The 25,804-nt window shown below is 38.0% G+C and overlaps 1 protein-coding gene across 1 annotated transcript in view; it reads left to right on the top strand.

Moving 5' to 3' along the window:
* WDR89 (WD repeat domain 89) overlaps window positions 1-5,113 on the top strand; it is a 432,803-nt gene extending 427,690 nt beyond the window's left edge. Inside the window, exon 4 of the mRNA XM_070249217.1 lies at window positions 5,078-5,113. Coding sequence (XP_070105318.1) covers window positions 5,078-5,106 — 29 coding nt within the window. The 3' untranslated portion in view covers window positions 5,107-5,113. The remainder of the gene's footprint in view (window positions 1-5,077) is intronic.
* The last annotated feature ends 20,691 nt before the right edge of the window (window positions 5,114-25,804 follow it).

Genomic DNA, 25,804 nt, shown 5'->3' with positions numbered 1-25,804 from the left:
GGCTAGGGTTTATTTTGATTTTAGATAATCTTATTCCGGATTTTTAAATATTTGATATGGGTTTTCCAGGCACTTGGTGTATGTTTTTGCCTCCACATGTTTTTCAGTACTTTCTCAAATACTAGTTAGTGGCCTGTTTACCGTTGTGAAGCCATACACTTGTGAGCTTAATAGTGCCTTCTTAGGTGAAGGGGCCTAACAATCATTAACTACTAGGTGCTAGGATGCTGTGCTGGGTCCATTACCTACATTATCTTATTAATCCATCGAGTAATATTATGAGGATGCGCATTATTGTCCTTATTATACAAATGAAAAAAAAAACAAGGAAAAGAGAGGTTTAGCACTTGTTCCAGCATAATTGTAAACAAACTAGTACATGATAGAACTTGGGTTTGAATTTAGATGTCAGACTGAAGTTTATGATCTTTCTACTATGCCGGGTGGTGGTAAGAATGTTTTAAAGAAATCATCAAGTTCGGTAAATTACCACAGTGTGCATAAATCTAATGTGTGTGTGTGTTTAATTACAGCCTGCCAAGTTGCAAGTAAAGATTTGAGGTATCTCCGAGTCCCAGTACGCCTTGAGACCACAGTTGCAGAATCTAAACATGGATGTGGCCAAGCGTTTGCCTGCATTGCTTAGTCAGTGGGGAGAGGACTCTCTCACACGACTTCAGAAGCAGAGAGCTCACCTTTGGGAGTTTCCCTCTGCTGACATCTAGTGCAAGGGTATCACTGCAAACTGGAAATTAGAAAACTCTAAGTTAGCATGAAATTCAGTGGAGTGCTGTCCTGCTGGTCAATCACTATGGAACCTAAAGTACATAAAGTTAATGTAATCAGCATGAGATGAAGCCAGGGGTCCAGTTATAGACTGTTTTAGAAATCGGCACTCAGGACCCAATAGCGACAGTGGTCCATGCTTCCATCTCTCTTGGAAAGAGTAGGAACTACGAGTATAGAAAAATGATAGGATTAGGCCTTTTCATGCTGACTTAGATTTTACCTAGAAAATCTTAATTCCCTGGATGAACTGAGACTTGGGAAATGGAGGCCTTTTTATGGCTCTAATTAGTAAGGGGATATATAGATAAAATAACCTGGAAAATATATTGCTCTACAAAATTATTACAAATCTATTGACTGGCCCATCCATCCATCTATCCATCCATCCATCCATCCACCCATCCATCCATGTGTGACATAGAAAAGTTAACAGTAGATAACGAGATTTAAGTTATTTTTCTTCTATGGTCAAATGGAACAACTGTAATAGTAACTTGGAATGAGCAGTACTAATATCTGGATAAGATATCAAAGGACCTCAATCCTTGCAGTGACTTCAATAAGGAATTATCCTGGCCTTAGCCTCTTTTGTGTTTACAGTTTTTCAACAGCAGAACAGCAATATCCATGTCTTCACAACTCTCAGAGTCAGGAATCAGAAGTCCTACTTTAACTCCTATAAGTTTCCCCCCATGTAAAACAAAAGGGTAAATCAGATGATCTCTTAGATCCCAGTAAACAGCACAGGATAAATGGAAAGAGCTAAGATGTGAAAGTCTGACCTATGTTCGAATCCCGGCTTCACTCCTTTCTAGTTATGTAACTCTTCTATGCCTTGGATTTTGCCTGTATAATGAGAGTGTAATATTATTTCATACGGTTGCTGGAAATATTAAATTAGAATAATCAAAATGGCTTAGCACATTGTTGATAAGCAAGGGATTTTTCTCTCTTTCCATGACTACACGGATTAATTGAAATAATAAAAGTTAGCATTATTCTTGCTCTTGATTTTAACTGTTCAGACGAAACTGGTAAAAATTTATATTACATGGGTCAACAGACAACTGTATTGCAACAAGCCAATGGTTAGGAGAGAAATATCTCACAGGGATGTTGTGGAAATTAAAAATAATAAAACATTTTAGAGTGATTTTCTGATTCCTCCATTGAAAATATATTTCCTGAAAGGGTCTGTGGACTGGCACCATGGTGGGTACATGCTGGTGTGCAAAACTAGATGAAGCTCCTGCCCTCAGGAAGCTTACAGTCTACAGGGGGAGACTGTCATTATTCAAAGAAGCACACTGAAGAAGCACTCTCTAGCCCCTTCTCTTGGGGATTAATTCATTTGGAGAATTAACCCACGTTGGTTCCTAAGAGATACTGAATATGGGAGGCTCTGGTTACTAAGTGGTGAGTGGGGATAGTGCATGGGAAGTGAAGTTCTTTTGATATAAGGAACTGAAGCTTCCTCAAAGTCCTGCTCGCCCTAAGTTTACCATAAAGATATCTGTGAGCTGATAAAGGAAAGCAGCCAAGAGCTGAGGCCACCTTAGAGCCTTGAGGAGACATTCTCCCTCCTCCTGGCCTGCCATGGTCTCTCAGCTCATGGAGTCTTGTCTCTCTCTGTGGGTTTTTGCCTCATAACATTGGCTTTCCATGACCCACCATGGCCCTGACAGGATTTCATGGCTTTGTTCCAGCTTTTGCTCACACTGGCAGCCTCATTATCTTAATAATGCCTAATTCAAACATAAGAGAGGCAACTTGGATCAACTCACCTTTTTGCTTCAGGTCACACCAAAGTCCTCGACCAGACCAGCTTGTGAAATGTTTCTCCCAAGTCACGTGCTCATTCTTCATCCTATCAGTTGTGGCCAGGGCTGCTGGCCTGACTCTCAGAGGGAGTGGAGAGTAGGGAGGCCCTGGGGTGTCTGCTGTGGTTCATAAGGCCTCAGCATAAAGACTGGATGAAATATTTCTCCAGACCATTTGCTTCAGATACTCACCAAACAACCTTCTGTTAACTTACACATCTTCTTGGGTACCTCACCATGGGAACATGGGGCTATGAATAAGTTATGAATGGAATGGTTGCTGGAATGGAATGGTCACTGAAAATTAGTACTTGGATGTTTGATCTGTAGATTCATCTTTTGTGGTCAGTGACCACCAATCTGACCAACCTTAGGTGTAATGATAAAATTGAATGTGAAAAACGGAGGACCACACTGGGCCGTAACATCTCCAAGAACCAGATTTTTCTTGGAGCCTTACTCTTTAATCTGATGGTACTTGAGTATGATTACACAATTTCAGTTCAAATTTGAGAATTAATTTGTTGATGTATAATATTTGAAATTACTTTTTATACAAAAACAATACAGAATAAACTGATAAACAAAATATAGAAAATAAAAATAGCTATAATCCTGCCACTGAGCAATAACTACTATTTAAATTTTTATGTATATCCTTCCCAAAAGGGGGAGAGAATGTGTGCAAAATACATGTACTGCCACATTTATAAAAATGGAATTATGGTGTTCATAATTTTTTAGTCTATCCGCATCACAATATTTCTAGAATTTATTTGCATTTCTTTAAATGATCTTCCACCATATCTTTAATGGCTAATGCCATCCTGCTGTATGAACAAAACATACACCTCCTAAATTCTTGGGCAATTAAATGTAGTTCTCTTTATTACAAACGATATTGTAATGAATTATTTTGGCTAAATATTTGCCAACCTCCATGAGTACTCTTTTGGGTACCTGGTAGAGTTGGTTGATGCTCCTCCTGGACCCCCTTTACTGGCCCAGCACATCCATCTCCCAGCTGCTGTGTTTTGGCTGCTAATGACTCGCAGCTGCCGCCTTTCACAGATAGATTCAGCTCATGGGAACCTGCTTGCCAAAAAGCTTACAGCTCTAACTGCTGGGGCCAGCTGCAGCCAAAGACTGACTAATCTGAGGGTACGTGAGACCAGCCCTCTTGATTCAAGGTGGGGACAATTCTGCAGGGACAATTTAGGTTTCTGAGCTAAACTTTATCCTTGCTTCTTTCCTTCTCCAGAACTGCAGTCCTCACTTGCTTAAAATTTTTCCTGACAAACACTCCCTCAGTGCATTCTATGCGCTAGAATCCAAGACACCTGTTCTGTTTCCAGGGAGTACCACCTAAGAGGATGATGAATACCTAGACAGCATCTGTAAGAAGGGGGCATACAGAGAGGACCAAGGATTTTTTATTACATCTTTAGTAAGAATAAAATTCACATACCATACAATCCACCGTTTTAAAGGGAACAAGTTAAAGGTTCTAGAATATTCAGATATGTATGACCATCACCACAATTTTTAGAACATTTCACCACCTCAAAAACAAACCTCTTACGTTTCAGCTATCACCTCTTCTACCCAACCATCCTTCTCAGCCCTAAGCAAGCACTAACCTGCTTTCAGTATCTGCAGATTTGCCTAATTTGGATATTTTATATAAATGGAACAATATGATACGTGACTGGCTTCTTTCAATTAGCATAATGTTTTCAAGGTTTATCCATGTTCATGTTAAAATTTTATCAATTGCCCGATATTGATCTTTGTGGCTATGTTTTCCTCATTCTAATCCAGATTTGTGCAGTGAATTTACACATCTAGGATTGCTACGATTTCTTGGTGAATTGATCTGTTTACCATTATGTAATCTTCCTCAAATATAATATATATATATGTATTTTATTTTTTTGAGGGAGTTTAGCCCTGAGCTAACATCTGCTGCCAATCCCCCTCTTTTTTTTGCTGACGAAGACTGGCCCTGAGCTAACATCCATGCCCATCTTCCTCTACTTTATATGTGGGACGCCTGCCACAGCATGGCTTGATAAGCTGTGTGTAGGTCTGCACCCGGGATACGAACTGGTGAACCATGGGCTGCAGAAGTAGAGCGTATGAACTTAACTGCTACGCCACTGGGCTGACCCCTCAAATACATATATTTTTAAAGTTATTATTATATCTTATTATTCAATATAGAAGCTTTTTTAATATTCTGGATACAAGTTCTTTGTCAGCAATATGTATGCAAATATTTTTTCAGGTATGTGGCTTGTCTCTTCATTTTCTTTTTTTTTTTTTTAAAGATTGGCACCTGGGCTAACAACTGTTGCGAATCTTCCTTTTTTTTTAGGGATTGGCACCTAGGTTAACAATTGTTGCCAATCTTTTTTTTTTTCTGCTTTATTTCCCAACCCCCCCGCCCCCACCCCCTCCATACATAGTTGTATATCTTAGTTGCAGGTCCTTCTAGTTGTGGGATGTGGGACGCTGCCTCAACATGGCCTGATGAGCGGTGCCATGGTCCGCACCCAGGATCCGAACCCTGGGCCACCGAAGCGGAGCGCGTAAACTTAACCACTTGGCCACGGAGCCAGCCCCTTCATTTTCTTGATAGTTTCTTTTGATGAGAAGTTTTAATTTTGATAAATTCTAATTTAATATTATTTTTTGATGATTTATCCTTTCTATATCCTGCCTAAGAAATCTTTGCTTATCTCCTTATCTCAAAGAGATTCTTCTATATTTTCTCTTAACAGCTTTATAGTTTTAGCTTTTACCTTTACATCTATAGTCCTTCTCAAATTATTTATTTACTTGTTTTGGTTGAGGAAGATTTGCCTTGAGCTGACAGCTGTGGCAATCTTCCTGTTTTGTATGTGGGTTGCCGCCCTAGCATGGCTGCTGACAAATGGTGTAGGTCTGTGCCCAGGAACCGAACCTGGGCGGCCGAAGTAGAGTGAGCTGAACTTAACCACTGGGCCATGGGGCTGGTCCCCTCAAATTATTTTTGAGGTAGGGATTGAGGTTTAATTTTTTTAATATGGATATCTATTTTTTTCAGCACCATTTGATAAAAAGACTTTTCTTTGCTCATTAGGCTGCTTTAGCACCTTCATTGAAAATCTAGTGACCATAATATTTGGGTCTATTTCTGTCTTCTCTGTTCTTTCTGTAGATCTTTTGCTTTATCCTTATGCTAGTGCAATAGTCTTGATTACAATACTTCATAGTAGGTCTTAATTTCAAGTAGCTTAAGTCCTCCAACTTTATTCTCCCTTTTCAAGATAGATTTGGATATTCTAGGTCCTTTGCTTTTTCATATATATTTTAGAAAGAGCTTATCAGTTTCCATAAAACACCTGTTGGGATTCTAATTGAAATTGTGTTGAATCACTAGGTCAATTTGGATATAATTGACGTCTTAATATTATTTCCAGTACCTGAACATGATATATTGCTCCATTTATTTAGGTTTTCTTTAATCTCAGCAGTGTTTTATGTTTTCATTGTAGATATCTCATACTTTTTTGCTTAAATACCTTCCTAATTATTTAATGTTTTTATGCTATTGTAAATGATATTTAAATTTTATCACCCAATGTTTTACTGCTAGTATGTTCACCCTTAATTTTGTATAGTTTTGACTTTCTCCCCAGTGACCTTACTAAATTCATTTAGGAGCATTAGGATTTTCTATCTAAGCAGTCATGTAATCTGTGGCTAGAGACTGTTTTATTTCTTTCTTTCCAATTTTTATGCCTTGTGTTTACTATTGATGTCTGTTTTCACTGGTGAGAATCTCCATACAATGTTGAATAGATGTGGTGAGAGTGGACATCCTTGTCTTGTTCTTGATCTTGGGAAGAAAGCATTCACTATTTCACAATTATGTACGATATTAGGTATCTGAGATGCCCCTATTACGTTAAAAAAGTTCCCTTCTGTTTCTAATTTGCAGTGATTTATTATACATGGCTGTTGAATTTTGTTAAATGCTTTTTCTGCATTTATTTAAATGATCATGTGGTTTTCTTGCTTTATTCATTTAACATGATGAATTGCATCAATTGAATTTTGAACGTTAAACCAAACTTACGTTTCTAGGGTAAATTCCACATGGTCTTGCAGTATCTTCCTTTTTATATTTTGCTGGATTTTATTTTTTAAAGGAATCTTACAGCTATGTTTTTGAAGGATGGTGGTCTTGATAAAACTAAAAAAGACCAATTTGAGGCCATATTATAAGTTTATAATGCCCTCGACAAATGGTTTGAAAAGCAGTGCGGAAAGTGTTGAAAGTTTTGACAATTTGTATGGATTATGCATAAAGAATAAAAGACTTACAAATGCTCTATTAAAAATTGTCATGTAGATTAAATTCACAAAGAATACATCTAGAAGTTGAGGAATTTTTTCTTTCTTTTACGTAGCAAATTTGTCCTGTGTCTAGATAACAGAGATTTCTTTCATTAATAAATTGTTCTAACTCTGCTTTTCGAATCTTCTTCAATCATTTTGAGAAAAGGATTATTTATTTATCTTGTTTAAAAGTTAATAGTTATGGTTACTTAAAAATATTGCATGTAACTATTTCTTGCCTTGGGATATTTATGACTTATGTTCTTGTCTTTTCTGACAAGTCTTCTTGATTTTGCCTTTCTCAAATTCAAATCTCAAATTCTTGATAAAAATGAATAACAATTCATAAATTGCCTTTATGTCTAAACTATCTTTGAGTTTCCTGGAATGCCCACCAGGAAACACAAAGACTTCCTCCTTGTACATCCTTATAAAAGAACATGTGTAGGTATAATTATGCGTACTCGACATTCTCTACACTTTAATTAATTCAAAACTATTATGAGAGCTCTTTTTGTTTACCAAACACAAGATAAGGGAATAATACGTGAAATCAATAAATCAGAAGAGAATGTCAGCCTTCCTAGGGCTTTTGTATATGAATAAAATGCGTTAATATGAATAGCTCTCAATGACTGTGTATTTTTCATATTAAATAAACATTTTTATGTTCATGTACAAAGGCTTACAGTATCTCTAGAAAGGTTTTGATTCTAGACTTTAATGCTCTTGTCATTCGGGGGCAATAATAATACAGTTTATGGGATAAATTAAAGGCCTAAGGCTTGTCAATTTTCTCATTTTCATAATATAATCTTTCTCCCAGCATAATCAGTGACTAAATCTTTGTAAAATTGATTACGTCTTATAGCTCAGAAAAACATTCCATTCTGATCCTGTAAGTTGTTGGAATAAATTAACCAAAGCATTTAGTTTGGTCATCCACAGGGCTTTCTTCTGCTTCTTTATATTCACCTAAAGGCCTCTAACGTAAGATTAAGATCTGGAATGTGTCTTCTGGAAGGAACACCAAAAGAATCTGAGTAAGAACTGCAACAGGTTCTCTCTCTCTCCCTCTTGGGATGCTCACTCTTGGAAACCTGTCACCATGTTACGAAGAGGCCAGGCCCCATATGGTTGTTCTGGCCAACATCTCCAGCTAAGATCTCAGCCCACGGCCAACATGAACTACCAGACAAGCGAATGAGAAGCTTCCAGGTGATTCCAATCCCCATCCTTCAAGTCACCCCAGCTGATGCCCAGGAAAGCGGAGACGAGCTGTTTTTACCAAGCCCTCCTCAGATTTCAGATTCTTCAGCAAGTTAAATGTCATTTTGAGCTACTAAGTTTTGAAATAATTTGTTATGCTGTCATAGTAACTGGAATTGATTTTAGTTCTGGAACACAGTAACTGGAACGGATAATATAGAGAATACCTTTATAGGTATCACTGACATCACCACCACCAACAGGTGACTGAACCAGGATTTCCAGAACTGTTTGTGTTCAGAAGCAGATTGCTTCCTTCCCAGGTCATTGGCACAAGACCCCCAGATTCCAAGAGCCACTGATTGTCATGATCTTCTTTATGCATTTTTGTTTTTTAATCTTTTTTATTTTTGTACTTTTATGAAAAGAAAATTAGTAACCAATCTTGTTCTTTAGTCACAGTACTCCCAAAGCTTTATCCCAAACCTACTAAACCTTTATCCCTTACAATCAGATATGTAACTAATTCTTCAAATACTGCAAAGTTGAACAACTCATACCCAAATTAAAAGAAAGGCCAAATAGTTATCTAAGGAGGATTCAAGTAGGTCATGAAACATATGGGATATGCTTCAAACTTTAATAATAATCCTTGGCACTGGAAGTAGAAGTCTATAAAAATTATTTTGATGAATTGGAAAATTATTACTTAGGGTAACTACCACCAGAAATAGGTAGAGAACCATTTGTACATACTGGAATAAACATGGATTTTATAAACTAAACATATCTTAGTCAACCTAGTAAATAAAAACAGGTATCAATATTGTTTAATTTGAATATAGTTGATTACTAGTGCAGTTGAATTTTCCATGTTTACTAGATTTTTAAAAGTTCTTCTGTTGTGAATTGATAGGTCATGTTGATTATTCTTCTCATTAATGGGATGTTCATATCTCTCTATTAGTTGTAAGAACCTTCTACATTTATTAAGGATATTAATCACATATCTATCATATATTTTCACACAATATTTAGCTTGTAAATTTTAAAAATTTTATCATGTTCTAACATACAGAAACTTATAGTTTTTTTGTATCCCAATCTACTAAACCATTCCTTTAAGATCTACCTTTGGTATCAAACTCAGAAAATCTTTCAAACTCAAGCTTACAGATAACCACCTATGCTTTCTTGTGTGCATTAATTATTTCAGTTTTTAAAAGTAAATATACATATATGAGATGTAAATCTAACTTTTTTCCTATGATAAAGATATTAATAGATTATTTTTATATTTATTATCATATAGCATGGCAGTTAAGGTAACTTATCCTCCAATGATTTATTTTATTTAGTTATATAACCTTTATAATAATTATCAAAACACATTTTTCATTATACATTTCAATGTTTTTGCAGACAATCATCCTGTTTTGAGTTCCTATAATTCCACAGTCTTTCCAAAGTATGTTTTTAATTTTTTCCTTATTTTTGTCCATTGTATACTTATTCACTCACCAAACTTTTATTGAGCCTACTAAAAGCAAAACACTGTGCTAAACTTTTCTACTACACCTAATCATATTTCTGTTAATAAAGTTCTAGTAGCAACTATAGCAAGAATTATAAATGTTATGCTAAGGGCATAATTTAGTTACTATGGAAAATGTTGCCCAGCTTATGCTATTGAGTTGCAATGTAGATGAACTAATTTGGGGAAAAAGTGTTTTCATATATATTATAAAAATCTTTGTTGCACGTAAGTTCTTTTTTTTAAAAAAAATTGCTAAATACAAATATATCAAGGTTTGAGAATAATTATCCTGGTTACTTAAAATAAGCATCTAATCTTATACACAAGGGAGAAAATTATAAACATTAAAATGAGAATTATAGAAAAAATAGACTATATTTATATTTAATAGTAGAAAGAATTAATATTTGAGGTCTATAAAACACAGATGAAACTATTATAGGAAGATTCTTAAATGATTAAAAATTTACAAAATAAACTTTATATGTATATGTTTATTTATTTATATATTGTTCCTGTTAGAAATTGATTTGTTGATCAGTAATAGTACTTATAGTTCTATATGTCTCAGATGCCCAAAATCACATCTAATCTCGAGACTGTGTTGACACAAAAATATTTAGAGGTTCCTTTTGTGGTGCAATTCTCATGTCATCTAAATTGACTTTTGTCCCATATTTGAAGCACTGAAATTCTCGCCATCCTTTAAGGCCCTGACCCCTGTGTCAGGGGTCCCGAAGAATGCACTCAGAAAAGCTGTTGTATTCATGGTTGGAGTTTATTACAATTAAGGGATACAGATTGAAATCAGCAAAGTTAAAAGGTGCACAGGGCAGAGTCCAGGAGAGACCAGGTGCAAGCTTCCAGTTGTCCTCTTCCGGGGGAGTTGTATGGAGAGTGCTTTTTTCTCCCAGCAATGATGTGTGACAATATGTGCAGGGTATTGTCAACCAGGAAAGCCCGCCTGAGCCAAGGCATGCAGAGATGTAATTGTGGGTCAGTTAGGTAGGCGTGGAGCACCCATGCAGCTGACCTTAGTTACTCAGTCTCCAGCTTATCCAGAGGTTAAACTGATTCAGTGTGGCCCAAGGCCGCTGCCATAAATCACACAGTTAGCATAAACTATCTGGCAAGGCCCAAGGCCCAGGTACACAAAGACACTCTACTCAACCAGCAAATTCCAAGGGCTTAACAGGCCATCTCCCAAGAGCTGGTCAAGGATCAGTCTTTTCTTTGCAATGTGTGGAATTTGAATTCCCAGGCCCATTGCATATGCCCCATATTTGACATGCTGAAATCTTGCCCATCCTTTGAGGACCAGGTTATTTTGTACCTATCCATTCAGCTTTTCCTGACCTTGTCCCCTCCACTGGCAACAACTTCTCCCAGTGCTATATGTTTCAAATCACTTTTTATTGAACTTGTCTTATTATAATATATACTAATGTGATACGGAGTTATAAATTAAGTTAGTGCACAGTGTTTTTCTGCAGCACCTAGGACAATGGCTTGCGCATAATAGTTAGGTTGTAAATGTTTACTGAAATGAATTATTGTTCTCTCTGCTCACGTTTTGGCATTCCTACTAACTGGTGAGCTCCTGATGACCAGAAATCATGTTGTGTTCATTTATTTGTCTCCCACAGTGTTTAAGGCCTTTTGTGGAGTGTGATGGTTAGTTTTATATGTCAACTTGACTGGGCTAAGGGATGCCCAGATAGCTGGAGAAGCATTATTTCTGGATGTGTCTGTGAGGGTGTTTCTGAAAGGAGTTAGCATTGGAATCAGTAGACTGAGTGAAGAAGATCCACCCTCACCAATATGTGTGGGCATCGTTGAATCTGTTGGGGGCCTGAATAGAACAAAAAGACCAAGGAAGGGCAAATTCTCTCTTCTTGAGCCAGGATGTTCATTTTTTCTTGCTCTGGGACACAGAGCTTCTGGTTCTTGGGCCTTTGGACTCTTGGACTTACATCAGCGGCCCCCTGGTTCTCAGGCCTTCAGACTTGACTGAATCATACCATCAGCTTTCCTGGTTCTCCAGCTTACAGATGGCAGATTGTGAGACTTCTTGGCTTCCATAACCACATGAGCCAGTTCCTATGCTAAATCTCTCTTTATGTATATATATAGGTATATACTTTATAGGTATCACTGATAAATCTTTCTTTATGTATATATATAGGTTCTGTTTCTCTGAACTCTAACTAATACATGGAGTAAGTAATCAACATATATACATTGCGTGACATATTCATGAAGCATTAGTTGTTTGTAAAATCTCATTTAATCCTCACAAAACTGTATGTAGTAAGTACTACTATTATTTTCATTTTCCAGATAATCGCTGCATCCATGTGGCCATTTGTCATCAGTAACAGAACCGGGTCTCAGCTGCACAATCTGGCTGCATGGCCTCCACTCCTACTGCCTCGGAGCCTCCCTATCATGCACAGAATGCTGTGGTACCGCCGAAGACTTTTAAAGGCTTGCCTCATCTTCCAAAAACATTGCACATTATTTTTGACATTTCTTAAGCATGGTTTCTTATCTAACTACTTTCCAGGACTACATTGTCTTAGTTTTAAAATATGTTTCAGTGACATTTATTAGTCAAGTAATTTAATTTCGCTATCCCTGAAAATTTATCTTCCCACCAAGGTAAACATTGTTAAATGTTGGTGGCTGAAATTAACCATGTTATCTTTCACCAGGGGAGGCAGCAAGCACAGCAGAATAATAATTCTATTTTCTGTAAACCCACCATTGTCATAACTATATTAGAAAACTGGAGCTTTGGGTTTAAGCATTCTGAAAGAAGAGGATCCATTATACAAGATATTGCAGAAGACAAGGAGGTTCTTTCTACTCTGCAGCTGTTATAATTTTTTAAAGCTTTGCCTACATGGAAGGATTAACACCTGACTCTTTCTCCTTCAATTCAATTAAATGAATCATTATTTTTCCACTTAATATATCAGAAGGTAGACACTTTTATGGTTGACAGAAATCCTTGCATTTGAAAATTTCCAGTAATTGTCGAATATTCCTTGAAACGTCCATTTTCAACAATATTTTATAAAACTATGCAGTTTGCTTTCCAGGTTTTAAAGCAGATAACATATAATGTGATCATTTACTCTCTCTCCTCCTTTGTGAGCAGAAGTACGTTCTCTCCACGTTGGCAATATGGCTCTCTAGCAGAGGCCATGGGGCAGACAGTCTGGTGTCTTCCCTCACACCGTGGTTTCTATTTAGAATATGGTTTCTTGCTCCTATCTCACTGGTGTTCTGAAATAACAATAACAGCAAAATATAAATGCAGCTTAAAGTCGCTCCAGTTTAGGCCCACACTAGGCTCCAAACCTTTTTAAAAAGAAGCAAGATGTATATTAGTATCAATATACTATATTATGTATGTTATAGTATGTTATACTAATAATATAGTATAGTATAATATTAGTATGTTATATTTTTCCCACTCCTCTCCATTATGTAATGAGCCTCCTCTCCCATTTCATTCCTCTCTTTCCCTGCCCCCACCCTGCCCCTGATTCTTCAGCCGCAGGCAATCTTTGGTGTCCAGAGCACGCCAGGCTGTATTTTTCTTTCTTTCTTTCCTTCCTTCCGTCCTTCCTTGTTCCCTCTCCTGACTCAGTGCTGTGGCTTCTGCTTTGATCTTTCTTTTCTCTCTTCCTTGCTTACTCATCCTTTGATTCCCAGTATCATCCTGCTTTATGAAGCTTTTCTTTTACCCCCAGGCTCTATCTTCCATGTTCCCATCCTACTTTGCCCGTTGCTTTGTAAAAGCAACTTTTGCATATTGTGTTAATTCAACTACATATACATATTTCTTCTCACTGAGACTGTAAACTTCTTGAGGGAAGAACCTTGGAATAATTCTCTTTTTGCATTCCCATTGTTTATCACAATGACATGCAAAAAGTTTGTTGAATGATTTAATAAATAACTCAAAAGCACAGGTTTAGTAATTAAATCTGGACTAGAATTCCAGTTCTACAACTTACTTGCTGCGTAACTTTAGACAAGCTCCACACCCTGTCTGAACCTCCTTTTTATTAATTACAAAATGAGAACAACTCAATCTTCTCCACAGGGTTATTGTGCAGTTTAATGAAATTTCATACATAAAATTCCTAACACAAAGCTCAGAATTTATTTTTCTTATAAATAAAAGTAGTTTCATCCCCAACATTTGTAAAATAAGTGCTCAATTATGTGAAAAGAATCAAATATAGTAATTGATGATGAGATGGAGAAAAAAGTTATTTTGGAATTGGATGTTTGCTACTAGGAATTTATAAAGTGAATCATCTACATGTTGACTGAAAATTGACCATACAAGAGAAGAGAGGAGTATCAGGACTTTTGGGTAGATTTATCCTAATATTGTCTTGTGGAGGAAGGGGGAGGAATTTTTCCCTTTGTCTTTATGCGACAAATTACAATCTTGTTCACAGTGTACGAATATAGAGTGTACCCATAGCAATCTTTCCCCTGCATACCTGCTGGGGTTGAATGTCTGGTTTATCACTTCTTTAATTCATTTTTTTCACTTGAATCAGTTAGAAATCTTTTGGTTGCAACTGACAGAAGACATAATTCAAACTAGCTTAAACAATCAAGGGAACAATATGTCACCCAAACAGATAATCAGATCTAGATGTTAAGGATGCATGTGTGGACTCCACTTGGAAGCTCCATCTCTTGACTCATTATAGCTCCAGACTCTTCCTTTTAGGTACCAAAATGGCTGCTTTAATTCTAGAAACTTCATAATCCACCGACTAGGGGAGAAAGAGAAAACTTCTTCTTCTCAGGAGTGTTCAGTAAAGTCTTTTCACATCTCTTTGGTTCTAACTAAGTAATGTGCTCATCTTTAAACCAACCATGGTGGGCAATGTGGATAGGCAATGCTGATTGACTTAAGCCAAATAGACTGCTCTCCTGGAGGTGGTAGTGCAGTGGGGTCAAGACAATCTACACCACATGACTGAGATTGGGAGATAGATGTTGCTAGAGGAACTTGGGTACAATTGAAAAAGGAGAGGGGGCGTCAGGGAAATGCATGTTAGAGAAAGAGGGAATAAATGCCCCCTGTACACCTACTGAGCATCTACTCTAGACCGGCACTGTGGTGGTCTATGCTGCTATTTTTTTGGCAGCCCTGCTGGCTCTCTTCTTATTTTCCACTTAGAATCTTGGACAAAAGAGAACGCAGAGAGTGTAGGAAGGGAGATTCTTTTGTTCAAGTGTGATAAGGAGGACATGTTGCTAGCATTATCCTGAATATTATTGAGAAGGAATGAGTTTGCTTGTAATTTAGAATACAGTCATTTGCTTTCATTTGATTTTTGGTGCCATGTGTAACTATGTTATGTTGGGTGTTTGTTCAATTAAGTTCCTTGGGAAGCTCCCTTTTCTCCAATTGGGAGGTACTTTCTGCTTTCTTCCATATGGAATATAGTTTAAGGCAGAATGGATTTTGAGCATTCCTGAACAAAGTGAGTAGAATTTTTGAACATGACCTCTGGAAAAATATATTTTAAATCTCGTGGGTGGTTCCAGGTTTTTAATCTCTGATTTTATTTGAGCTTAATTCACCTTGTTACACATAAGACAAAGTGATGTGAGGAGTTATATATATAATAGTATGTATTCCATATAATCGATATAATAGACTATAAAGCTCTATTGTGTTAATAAATATTATCTCATCCCTGGAAATTTTATTCCAAGTATTCCTTTTCTAGGTTGCATATGTACTAGAATAAAAATTTATTCATTTTTCCACTACATTTTGATCAATTTTTCCATATTTTGAATGTAAAGCATAAAAATAAATGTGTCATATAGTACCTAATCATTTCATAAGAAGACAAGTGTAATTTTCTTTATTTCTGTGATTACTCATTAATTATTTTAAAGTTATTTCTGAATCTCTTGTTCAGATTTTACAAGGAAAATTTAAGAGACATTGGTAATAAATCACAAAATAGATAGGAATCTTACCACTGAAAGTTTAATTTTGTGGATCCTTGTAATGGGTTGAATTGTGTCCCCCTGACCAAAACTCATGTTGATGTCATAACACCTAGTAGCTCAGAATATGACTATAGTTAGAGACAGGGCCTATGAAAAGTAACGAAGTTAAAACGAGGTCCTTTTGGTGGGCCCAAATACAAGCTGACTGGTATCTGGATAAGAAGAGGGAGTTTGGACACCCAGAGACACCAGGGACGCACACACAGAGGAAAGACCACGTGAGGACACAGCGAGAAGGTGCCTGTGTGCAACCAAGTACAGAGGCCTCAGAAGAAACCAAACCTGCCCACCAACGCCTGGATCTTTGACTTCCAGCCACTAGAACTATGAGAAAATAAATTTCTGTTGTTCGGGCCACTCAGTCTGTGGTATCTTATTACGGCAGCCCTGGCAAGGTAATATAATATTCTATAAATGTGTATCTAAAGCCAGGTTATTTCTTTGTGAGTTTATTGAGGTCAGGGAATAAGATGGATTCATCTATGCCTCCTCATGATCCAACCAGAGCCTGGCCCAGAGTAGGTGTATAGGAAGTGTTTGTTGAATTGAATTGAATAAACGCAAACTATGCTTTGATCACGGCAGTGGCAGAGCAGCTGGCTGCCAGCCTGGCTCTTTCTGTCTTTCACCTGAAGTTTCCAGACTGTTGTTTGTCTTGTTCTTCCTAAACAAAAATGGCTATTTTTGAGCTTTCTGATTATAAAGGCGCATTTAAAAAATACACATATAGAAATGTGTGATCATTGTAAAAATAAACTGGTAATGCATTAAAGTGTGAAAAAGAAAGTAAAACTCACCCAGAATTCCACTACTCAAAGCATCCACTACTCAAATTTTGGTGTATATATGTTTCTCGACGCTTTTTTTGTGGGGGGATGTCAGCAATATGGTTAATTTATCTCTTTCTAACAGATAAAAGACATGATTTATATAGCATTTGTTGTTTTTGTAATATGCTTTTTTCCATATCATATAATTTGGATATCTTTCATACTAGAAAATAAATATAGATTTATAGCAGTAATTTCAAGTGTCTTAATTATATTTCATTTAAGGAATGTGCAATAACTTATTTAGCCTAGTCCCTCCTGATGGGTTGTTAAGTTGATTCTAGTGTTTTCCTAATATGAATAGAGCTGCGAGGATTTAATGTCTTCATTGTGGTTCCTATCTCATTATCCCACTTCCTCCTTCCAATCTCTTTATTTACTAAAGACAGGAAAGATACGAAACAGCACACTCTGTGACACATGTGGGCAGTTGTGGAACTGGTGCTGTGGCTGCCCTAAGAGGAAATCCTCGAGGAATTCCCTGGGTTAGGATGTCTGCATCGGCTCCCAGGAGCCAAAACCTCTCCTTGACTCAACCGTCAAATTGCCTCCTTGATATCTTCACTCGGCTATATAAATTCAAAATGTCCAAAATGCTACCCTTGATTTCTCTCTGGAAACAGGTTTCACTAACAGATCTTCCCTACCTCAGTCAACAGCACCCAGTTCTGAAGTCAGGGATGGAGAAGCTATCCCCGATTCCTCCCTTGTCCTCACTTTGTGCAGCCATTCCATCAATGAGTCCCTCTTGATTGTATCTCCAAAATTTATCTCCAACTTGCTCTCTTCCTGTCTCGAAAGTTCATGCTGTTGCGGGACACTATCACCTCTTACCTAGATTATGGCGATAGCCTTCTCGCTGGTCGCACACTCTCCTCTCCTGTTACTTCCTGCTGCAACTGATCATGCCACAGCCACCTATAAATGACTCAGTGGCTCCCCTTTACACTTTGATTGCAAGGAAAAGTTCTTGCCCTGGTCTACAAACTGAATGATATTGCACTTACTTATGTCCAACATTGCTTTGCATCTCTCTTTCCCCTCAACACTCCGCTCTAACCCACTTTCTTATGGTTTCTTTAACATCCCAAACTTTTCCCCACCTGAGGCCAGTTACATGAGCTCTTCCCTCTGTCTAGACTGCTCTTCCTTCTATTCCTTTGAGGCTTAGATTCTTTCCTCCCCCAAGTTTGCAGCTTAAACGTGGCCTCCACAGAGAGACTTTCTCTGAGTATTTAATCTAAAGTATGTCCCTCTCTCCTTTACTTTTTCCTTAGATCTCAACCTCTTGTTTGTTCCTTTCTTAGAACTTTTTTGACTTTTAAATGTTGTAATTGTTCATTGGTTTTCTTGCTTGTTGTCTGTCTCCTCTACTAGAAGCCATGCTGGGATACCAGTACTGAAGACCTTTAACCCGCAGGCTTAACTCCACTCAGAGGCTGAGGCAGTCTTAGGCCCCAAGGAGGTATGTCCCCATCAGATATGGTCTTGCTGTCCTAAGCCCAAGGTGCAGTGACTTTGGGATGAGTACTAGGGGCTTGCAGCCTATTGAGCTGTAACTTTCATCCCATCCCCCCACCCTTGAGCACCTATTTCATGTGATGGTGCTTCTGTCTCCAGTTTTGGTTGGAATTTCAGGTGCCAGCTAGAGTGGTTCCTTGACTATAGCCATACCAGCCCTTCTCCCGAAAACTAGACTTGTTCCCTATTCCACCCCTAGCCATTGGCTGGGACACTGCCACCAATCAGAGTGTCCTCCTCTACTTGTCCTTCTACCCTTCTCTGCCTTTGCCACCCACATGACTTAAAATATTGTACTGTCTAGAGCTTTCTGCCATGTGTCACTACCAGGTATGGATGACAGCCTGCACTGGAGTCAAGCACACCACTGTCCCTTTGGATATTGAGATTTGGACTGCTTGCTGTACAGTTTCATTGCAGCAAACCTATAGAAAGAGGGGTTTGGAGCCAAATAGTTCTGAATTCGAATTCTAGTTCTGACACTTATTAGCTGTGTGACTTAGGCAAGGTCACCATCTGTAATGTGGGGATAAATAATATCTATCTTGAAAAGTTGTAATGCTTAGTAATTACCCATGACAAGTAGCTAATGCAGACCCCAGCTTAACTGCTTGCACTCAAGCTGGGTGCGGACCTAGGCTACATGATCTTTGTAAGAGTTCTTGTTGCAGGTATAGACATGTAGACACGTAACAGGTAGGGCCCTCCAGGGTCTTCCTCTGCATTGATTTTATTTATTTATTTAGAGGAAGATTAGCCCTGAACTAAAATCTACCACTAATGCTCCTCTTTTTTGATGAGGAAGATTGGCCCTGAGCTACCAGCCTCCTCTATTTTATATGGGGGATGCCTTGAGCTGGCACTCAAGCCTCCCCACACTGCCAGCTCTAGCCTTCCTGTTCTAGCTTCTTTCCCCAGCCCACTAGCCCATGATGCAGATTCTGGTCTATGTCCACAGAGTTGCATGAGCTATTTCAGGCTGTTCTTTCTCTCTTGATCTGAACTGAGCTGACTTTTTTAACTTTCTGAGTTTCTGTTTTCTTTCTGGCCCGCATCCTTTAAACAAAAACTCTTTTTTAACTGCCTTTGGTTTACACATCTGAGCCACTTTGATCTGTTTCTTTCTAGCGTAAGAACCATTTGTTCACTTCTGAAAGTAAGATGCATGCCATAGTTTTTTTTAAAGAATCCTATAGTCTTCTCCAGAGAAGACGCTGGCCTGATCTTCCCAAAGATGGTGTACAGGGTGTACGGCATTCATTACATTCACGTGCAAAGAATGTTCTTATAATAGGGGAGATTTCCTACCCAATTTTAAGGCTGTAACAGTGCTTTATACTACAAATGGAACTTAACATAATGGCCCTTTGTGAGAGGACTCTTCTCTGCAGTGACTTTTTAAATGCACATTTCTTTTTTCAAGTTTACAATTAGAATTACATGACCATACGACTTTTCTGGAAGGCATAAAGTTGCTCTCTGGAGCCCAGCCCCCTCAGACACCTTGGCATGAATAATTTGGAGAATGGCTGGGATCCCATATGTTTCTTCATTTCTCCTAGACAGCGCTGACATTTGGGAATTTATTCTCAGAGTTTGCTTCTTTGAACATGTTTGGTTCAATTAGTCTACTGAAGCTAAGGTGGCATAAACTGTTTTTTTTTTTTAAAAAAGTGGTACCATATTCTGAACAGGATGTTTGAGACACAACAGATGGGCTTGCAATCAGGCTAGATTGCCATTTATCAAATTTAGAGTAAACGTAAGTGGATTCACAGCACCTAACCCAGTTCCTTAAACAGAGTAAAAGCTCGAGAAATGCCGGTTAGAAGAAAGACAATCATAAACAACTAACGGCTGGATCTCTATTGACGCCTTGGGGAAGGGAGAAAATTTAAATGAGTTGGAGATTACATAATCTTAGAATGTCACATGTACTACAGAGTGAGTCAACTGTGGCTAATTTTCTTTCCTGAGATTAAAAGGTCAGAGTTGCTTTGCATTGCTTTACATGATAGCGGCTACCTTTTACTGAGGATCTACAGTAATGGGCATCCCTTGTTTTTGTTTGTCCAGCATCTCTATTCCTTTTAGGGATCGTACCTGTCTCCATAGTCTATGGGATGATCAAACATGGCGTTGCCCACGCCTACCCCAGGCTGAGCCATTTACCATACATACTACATGCTCTTTGCAAGAGTTCTTGTTGCAGGTATAGACATGTAGACACGTAACAGGTAGGGCCCTCCAGGGTCTTCCTCTGGATTGATTTTATTTATTTATTTAGAGGAAGATTAGACCTGAGCTAAAATCTACCACTAATGCTCCTCTTTTTTGATGAGGAAGATTGGCCCTGAGCTACCACCCTCCTCTATTTTATATGGGGGATGCCTGCCACAGCATGGCTTGAAAAGCGGTGCCTAGGTCCGCACCCAGGATTCTGACCAGCAAACCCCAGGCTGAAGTGGAGTGTGAACTTAACTGCTGTGCCGCTGGGCCAGCTGCTGGATTGACTTTAGATATTGGAAGAGAAGTTGCTATTTGCAAAACTCTGAATTGGTGAATCTGGGCACTAGCATGCAGGTAAATGTTTAATGGCTTACTCTGGCTGACTCTCAAGAAAAAAAAAAACATGCACATATAGGTACATATTTAAATTTATCATACATTCTACTGATATAAAAGATGTGTAGCATATAATTTTCAAATATGTAATATTAAAATATTCAGCACTCTTTACTGTAAATTCCATACATCACATTGATACTTTCACTGATTTTTGCCTAACTCTGGAGTCTGTGGCCAGCCTACGGTTATCATTGATGATAATGTGGCTTCAACATGAACTTGGTTGGTATTTTAATTTATCTTAATGATGAAAATGGAACAATGAAGATATGTGCTAGGATTTACATGTTTGACAACGATGCAAGTGACTTCTTTGTTGAATTGTGTAACACTTTTTGAATACTGGAAGAATATTTCCTCAATCTTTTGTTGCTATTTACAATGTCGTAGCTATAGACATGAACACTTTTAAGTTTAGTCTGCATTATGTATAGTCTGCATTTTCTCCATCATTTGCTTAAGTCTAGGGGATCAACAAAACAATTATCAAACTCTGGTTTGTATGTAGCGTTAGCCAGTTTCCAACATTGACTTCAAGTTTCCCATGTGACATGACTGAACAGGGATTGGAAGTTGATGCTCAGAAGCACATCATTACATAGAATTTCCACCATACAGATATAATAAGCAGAAATAACCTCAAGAGCATAGATAATAGTAAAATGTAATAACATAATTAGGAAGTGATGAGTTTTGAGTATTGATTGCTTTCATTTTTAATATAATTTATTTACTTGTAAGTTACTATAATTTAATGTTTATTAATGACTGTGTTTAACTACCCTTTCACAAAATTCCTGAAAATTTGCAAGTTGGCTTTCACAAGCAGTACAGCTGGTTCCAGAACACCACAGCACATAAGGCTGTTGTTGGGTGGACATTCTCTCCCCGGACCCAGGTGGAGAGGGCTTGTCTGCAGAACAAAGGTGACTCCCCATGGGAAGCACTGCTAAGAAAGAGAACAGAAGGGACAAAACCAGAAGGGACTCTGCCCAGGGATTTTCTACATTTTCTTTTTTCTAGGGATTTTTGTTGCCACTAAACAGTCCTGAAATGTGGCGAACTCTGTTTATAGTACTTTGTGTCTATTACTTCCACTTCTTAAAAGGAAGGTATTGCCTCCATTTTACAGGTGAAGTTTTTGGTTATTAAATGCTGTCTCGTTTAATCCTCAGAACAATCTATAAGATGTCTGGATGCTGGTTTTTCTTTGTTCTCATTTTTCCGATAAGCCGTGAGAAGTTAAGTGACTTGCTCCAAGGTGGGATTCAAGGCCAGTTCTGTCTGACTGTGAGGCGACACCCTTAGCCTGCCTTCTCAGCAAACGTGGGGTTACTGAGCAGTAAGTAGATCGGCATCTGCAAGATGATGAAGCTTCAGGTCAAAGAAAAATCTGTTCACTGGCTTCTCTGCCTCGCACCCCCTCCCCAGTCTGCCATGATGACTTCATGCCCTCTTTTCAGTACTTCTCAGGTCTTTCACCGTTTAATCCTCTTGTCCTTCAAACCTAGAGATGTTAATAGCTTAGGGAAATAAAAAGTGGCTCCTCCTCACTAGAAAGAGCCAGTCCTAACCTCATTTCACAGATGAGCAAACTGAGGCATGAGGAGTTAAGTGCCAGACCCCAGACCTGTGGGGCTAGACTCCTTGCCCCACTTTCTAGCTGATGCTCATTCCTCCTGGCTGACTGCTCGTAGAAAAAGAATTTTAAAGTACCAGTGTTCCTTGGTAGACAAATTCTTCAAATGCCAGAAGAAAATTAGGTTTGGCTGTTATTAATCCCTATGGCTGTGTTTCTCAAACTTTACTGTGCAGGATGATCATAGGGAGAAAGGTGATTGTCTCACCTTTCTATTGATACCCACAAAAACGTGCCTGAATTCAAAATAATTATGCTGAGTGAAAGAAGGCAGGCGAAAAAGAGTACTCACTTTATCGTTCCATTTATACAACATTCTAGAAAATGCAAACTAATTGATAATCACAGAAAGCAGATTAATGGTTGCCTATGGACTGAGAAGGAGGGATGGATTGTAAAAGAGCATAAGGACACTTTTAGGAGTGATAGATATCTTCGCTGCTTGATTGTAGTGATGGTTCAACATCACATATGTCAAAACTCATCAAATTATACAGTTTAAATATGCGCAATTTATTGTATGTCAATAATACCTCAATATACCTTTTGTAAAAAATAAGTTGTTTATACTTATTCCCTGGAAATTTTATTTGTGTATGTGTGTCTTTACTTCCAGCTAGATTTTTGCTTTGATTTTTAATGATCTATTTAAACAACAGACAGTGGACATTTAATAGAAACATCAAAATCAGTAGTAACATGAATTATTAGTAGATGATAAGAAAAAACAAAGCTTCAATCCTGTAAATCAGAAGTGAATCACAAAATCTGTAGCCTTTCCCCATGTTCCTGCTTACAAGTCAGACCTATATGCAGAAATCAGTGAACATATAGTATTTCACATTGTATATGTATTTCCCATTGACCTGTATTTTTAAAGATCTTTTCCATGTTTTTACAGTAGCCCTTGAATTTGTCAATTCTATTTGAATTAACATACCATTATCTGCCTGCCCATTCATTCACATTTAAATATTTGGGTCATTTAGCTTTAGTAGTAAGAATATATGCTTTAGTTTTAACCATTTTTGTAAATTTATTTTCTCATTTGAATTAGCCCCTTGCCCTATAATACTGATATTCCAGTGTGGTGTGGGAGAAAGGACACTGAACCTGGCGTCAGAAGAACTGGTTTGGGCCTTGACTTTCTACTTATTGGCAGAGGACCTTCTAAAAATCTCTTGCTATTTCTAGACACTTTTAAAAAAGTGAACAATAGGAATAATTGTACTTGCTCTAGTAATCTCATGAGGTGCTGTTGAGAATCACGGAAAAATTATGGTTATTATCCATTGGTTCTTCCTGCCATTTGTTCATTGTACTCATTCCAAGCAGATTTTGAAGAAAAAATGTTTCCAAATTATATTAATTATGGATAATTTTTCTTGCTCCTTCAATTCCTCTTCATCTAGATTACGCTTTTTGTGTGTATGCAGGTGATATAGTTTTGATGTAATCAAACTTACTTACCTTGTTATTTGTAATTTCTCTTGCTTCAAAAGTAGTTTGGAAACTTATTTTAAATAGCTTAAAAATGTTTCACCTGGTAGTATATTTAGAATTTATTGTGGTGTGTGGTATGAAGTGTCGTTAGAGATTAAAACTTTTAATTCTACACTCAAATTTTCCCAGTAGCACTGAATAATTAACAGATCAATTTATTGTGTGGCCTGCATGTTCTAGGCACTGAATCAGAGCTAAAGAAACATGTATACAGTAGACGCGATCTCTGACCTTAAGGGGTTTGCAGTGCAGCGAAGGAGATAGGTAGGTAAAACCAATAATACATGTGGTATAATTTCACTGGGTCTCACTTTCTCTGCCTCCTGGCTTTCCTCTAGAATGTGCATGAATCATTTCACTATGTCTGTGCCCATGTGCCCACCAAGGTCTTGGGAACTTCTCAGTGCTAATTAAGGCCCCATGTCTCCACCACCCAACTCAACCATTTCCTCCATATGGCCTTGCTGCCTCCCTAGAGTTCTGTCAACGTGATGGGGCAGGTCTTCTCTGTCTCAACTCTCACGAACGTATTGGGAGTTCTCGTCATTTTCCTTGGAGATCCCGGGCTTGGCCCACACTGTGGCAGAGACAGGACCTCCTTGGTCTTTGCCTCCTCTACAGCTTGTCTCCCTTCCCTTAGCACAGGGCATTTTGTCTCATCTAGGCTGGAGGTGGGATCATATGAGATAGCTAGTTCTCATTAGATATTTCCCAACTCTTTTGGAAAATAGTATATTGTGGTGGTTAAACAGAATGGTTAAGAGTTTGAGCTGTGAAGACAGAATACCTGGCTACATCACGTATCACTTTTTGACCTTGTGCAAGTTACTTAACTTCTCTGTGCCTCAGTTTCACTTTTGGTTCAATGGGTGATAATTTAAACACCTGGCACATAAATGTTTAATAAATATTTGTTGAACTGAATGAAATTCAATTTATCTCTATTAAAATTAAATGAGATTAAATGAGAAAATGTATGTAAAGTACTTAGAACAGTGTGTAGCACCCAGTAAAAATACACATAGCCTTTATTATAACACTTTTATTATTGTTTTTCTGTTTTTCTAGTGCCTAGGCTTTTGAAATTCAAAAACCAAGAAGAGGTGAGCCATGGTGAGGAGCTGTGGTGCAATGATGGCAAGAGGGTAGCAGTAATTATGGGGATGGGGAGGGAATATTTATTAGTGTTTCAAAAAATATCATCTTGTCACATGTAGAACTCTCTTATCTAGTTTCTCTAGTTCTGGCCTTTTCTCTCCCTAAAGCATCTTGTACACCAATTACATTCAGATTCCTTCTCCTAAAATACCGTGTCACTTCTTTACTCAAAACCTGTCATTCATTGCCTACCAAATGAGCCCGAACTCCTTAGGCTACCCTGATACATCCCTAACCACGCCTCCAATTCTATCTCCCATTCCTCATTGCTAGAGATGACTTGTCTACTTTTTGTTACATATCACAAGCTTTCCTATTGTTACGATTTTTTTTCTAGTTTTCTCACTTAGAAAGCCTCCCTCCTTCCAACCGAGGGCATTCATCAAGGGGGCAAATAGAGGCTGAAATCCAGCCCACAATCATCTCACCAACTGGTGTCCCTGTCTTGGTCCTATGACTGTCCATAGGAGACTTCTTTCCCTAATTCCTACAAAGATGCCAAAGTGGCTAGGGGCGGCTCTGGTGAGGAGATACCTAGGGTGTCAACCATATTTATAATCTTTTCTTTACAATGGCGAGACAAATGCTGCAGTAGAGAAAGCATGGGGTGGCACTAGAAGAAGTCACAGGAAGGCTCCTTACTGAGTCTTGGAGAGTAAAGAAGGCGTTCTGGAGGAAATGATATCTAATCTATGATCCAAATATACTTGGTGATACA

The sequence above is a fragment of the Equus caballus genome, chromosome 24 (assembly GCF_041296265.1).
Source record: "Equus caballus isolate H_3958 breed thoroughbred chromosome 24, TB-T2T, whole genome shotgun sequence".
In the NCBI taxonomy this organism is placed as follows: Eukaryota; Metazoa; Chordata; class Mammalia; order Perissodactyla; family Equidae; genus Equus; species Equus caballus.
This window is presented reverse-complemented; position numbering and strand designations above follow the sequence as displayed.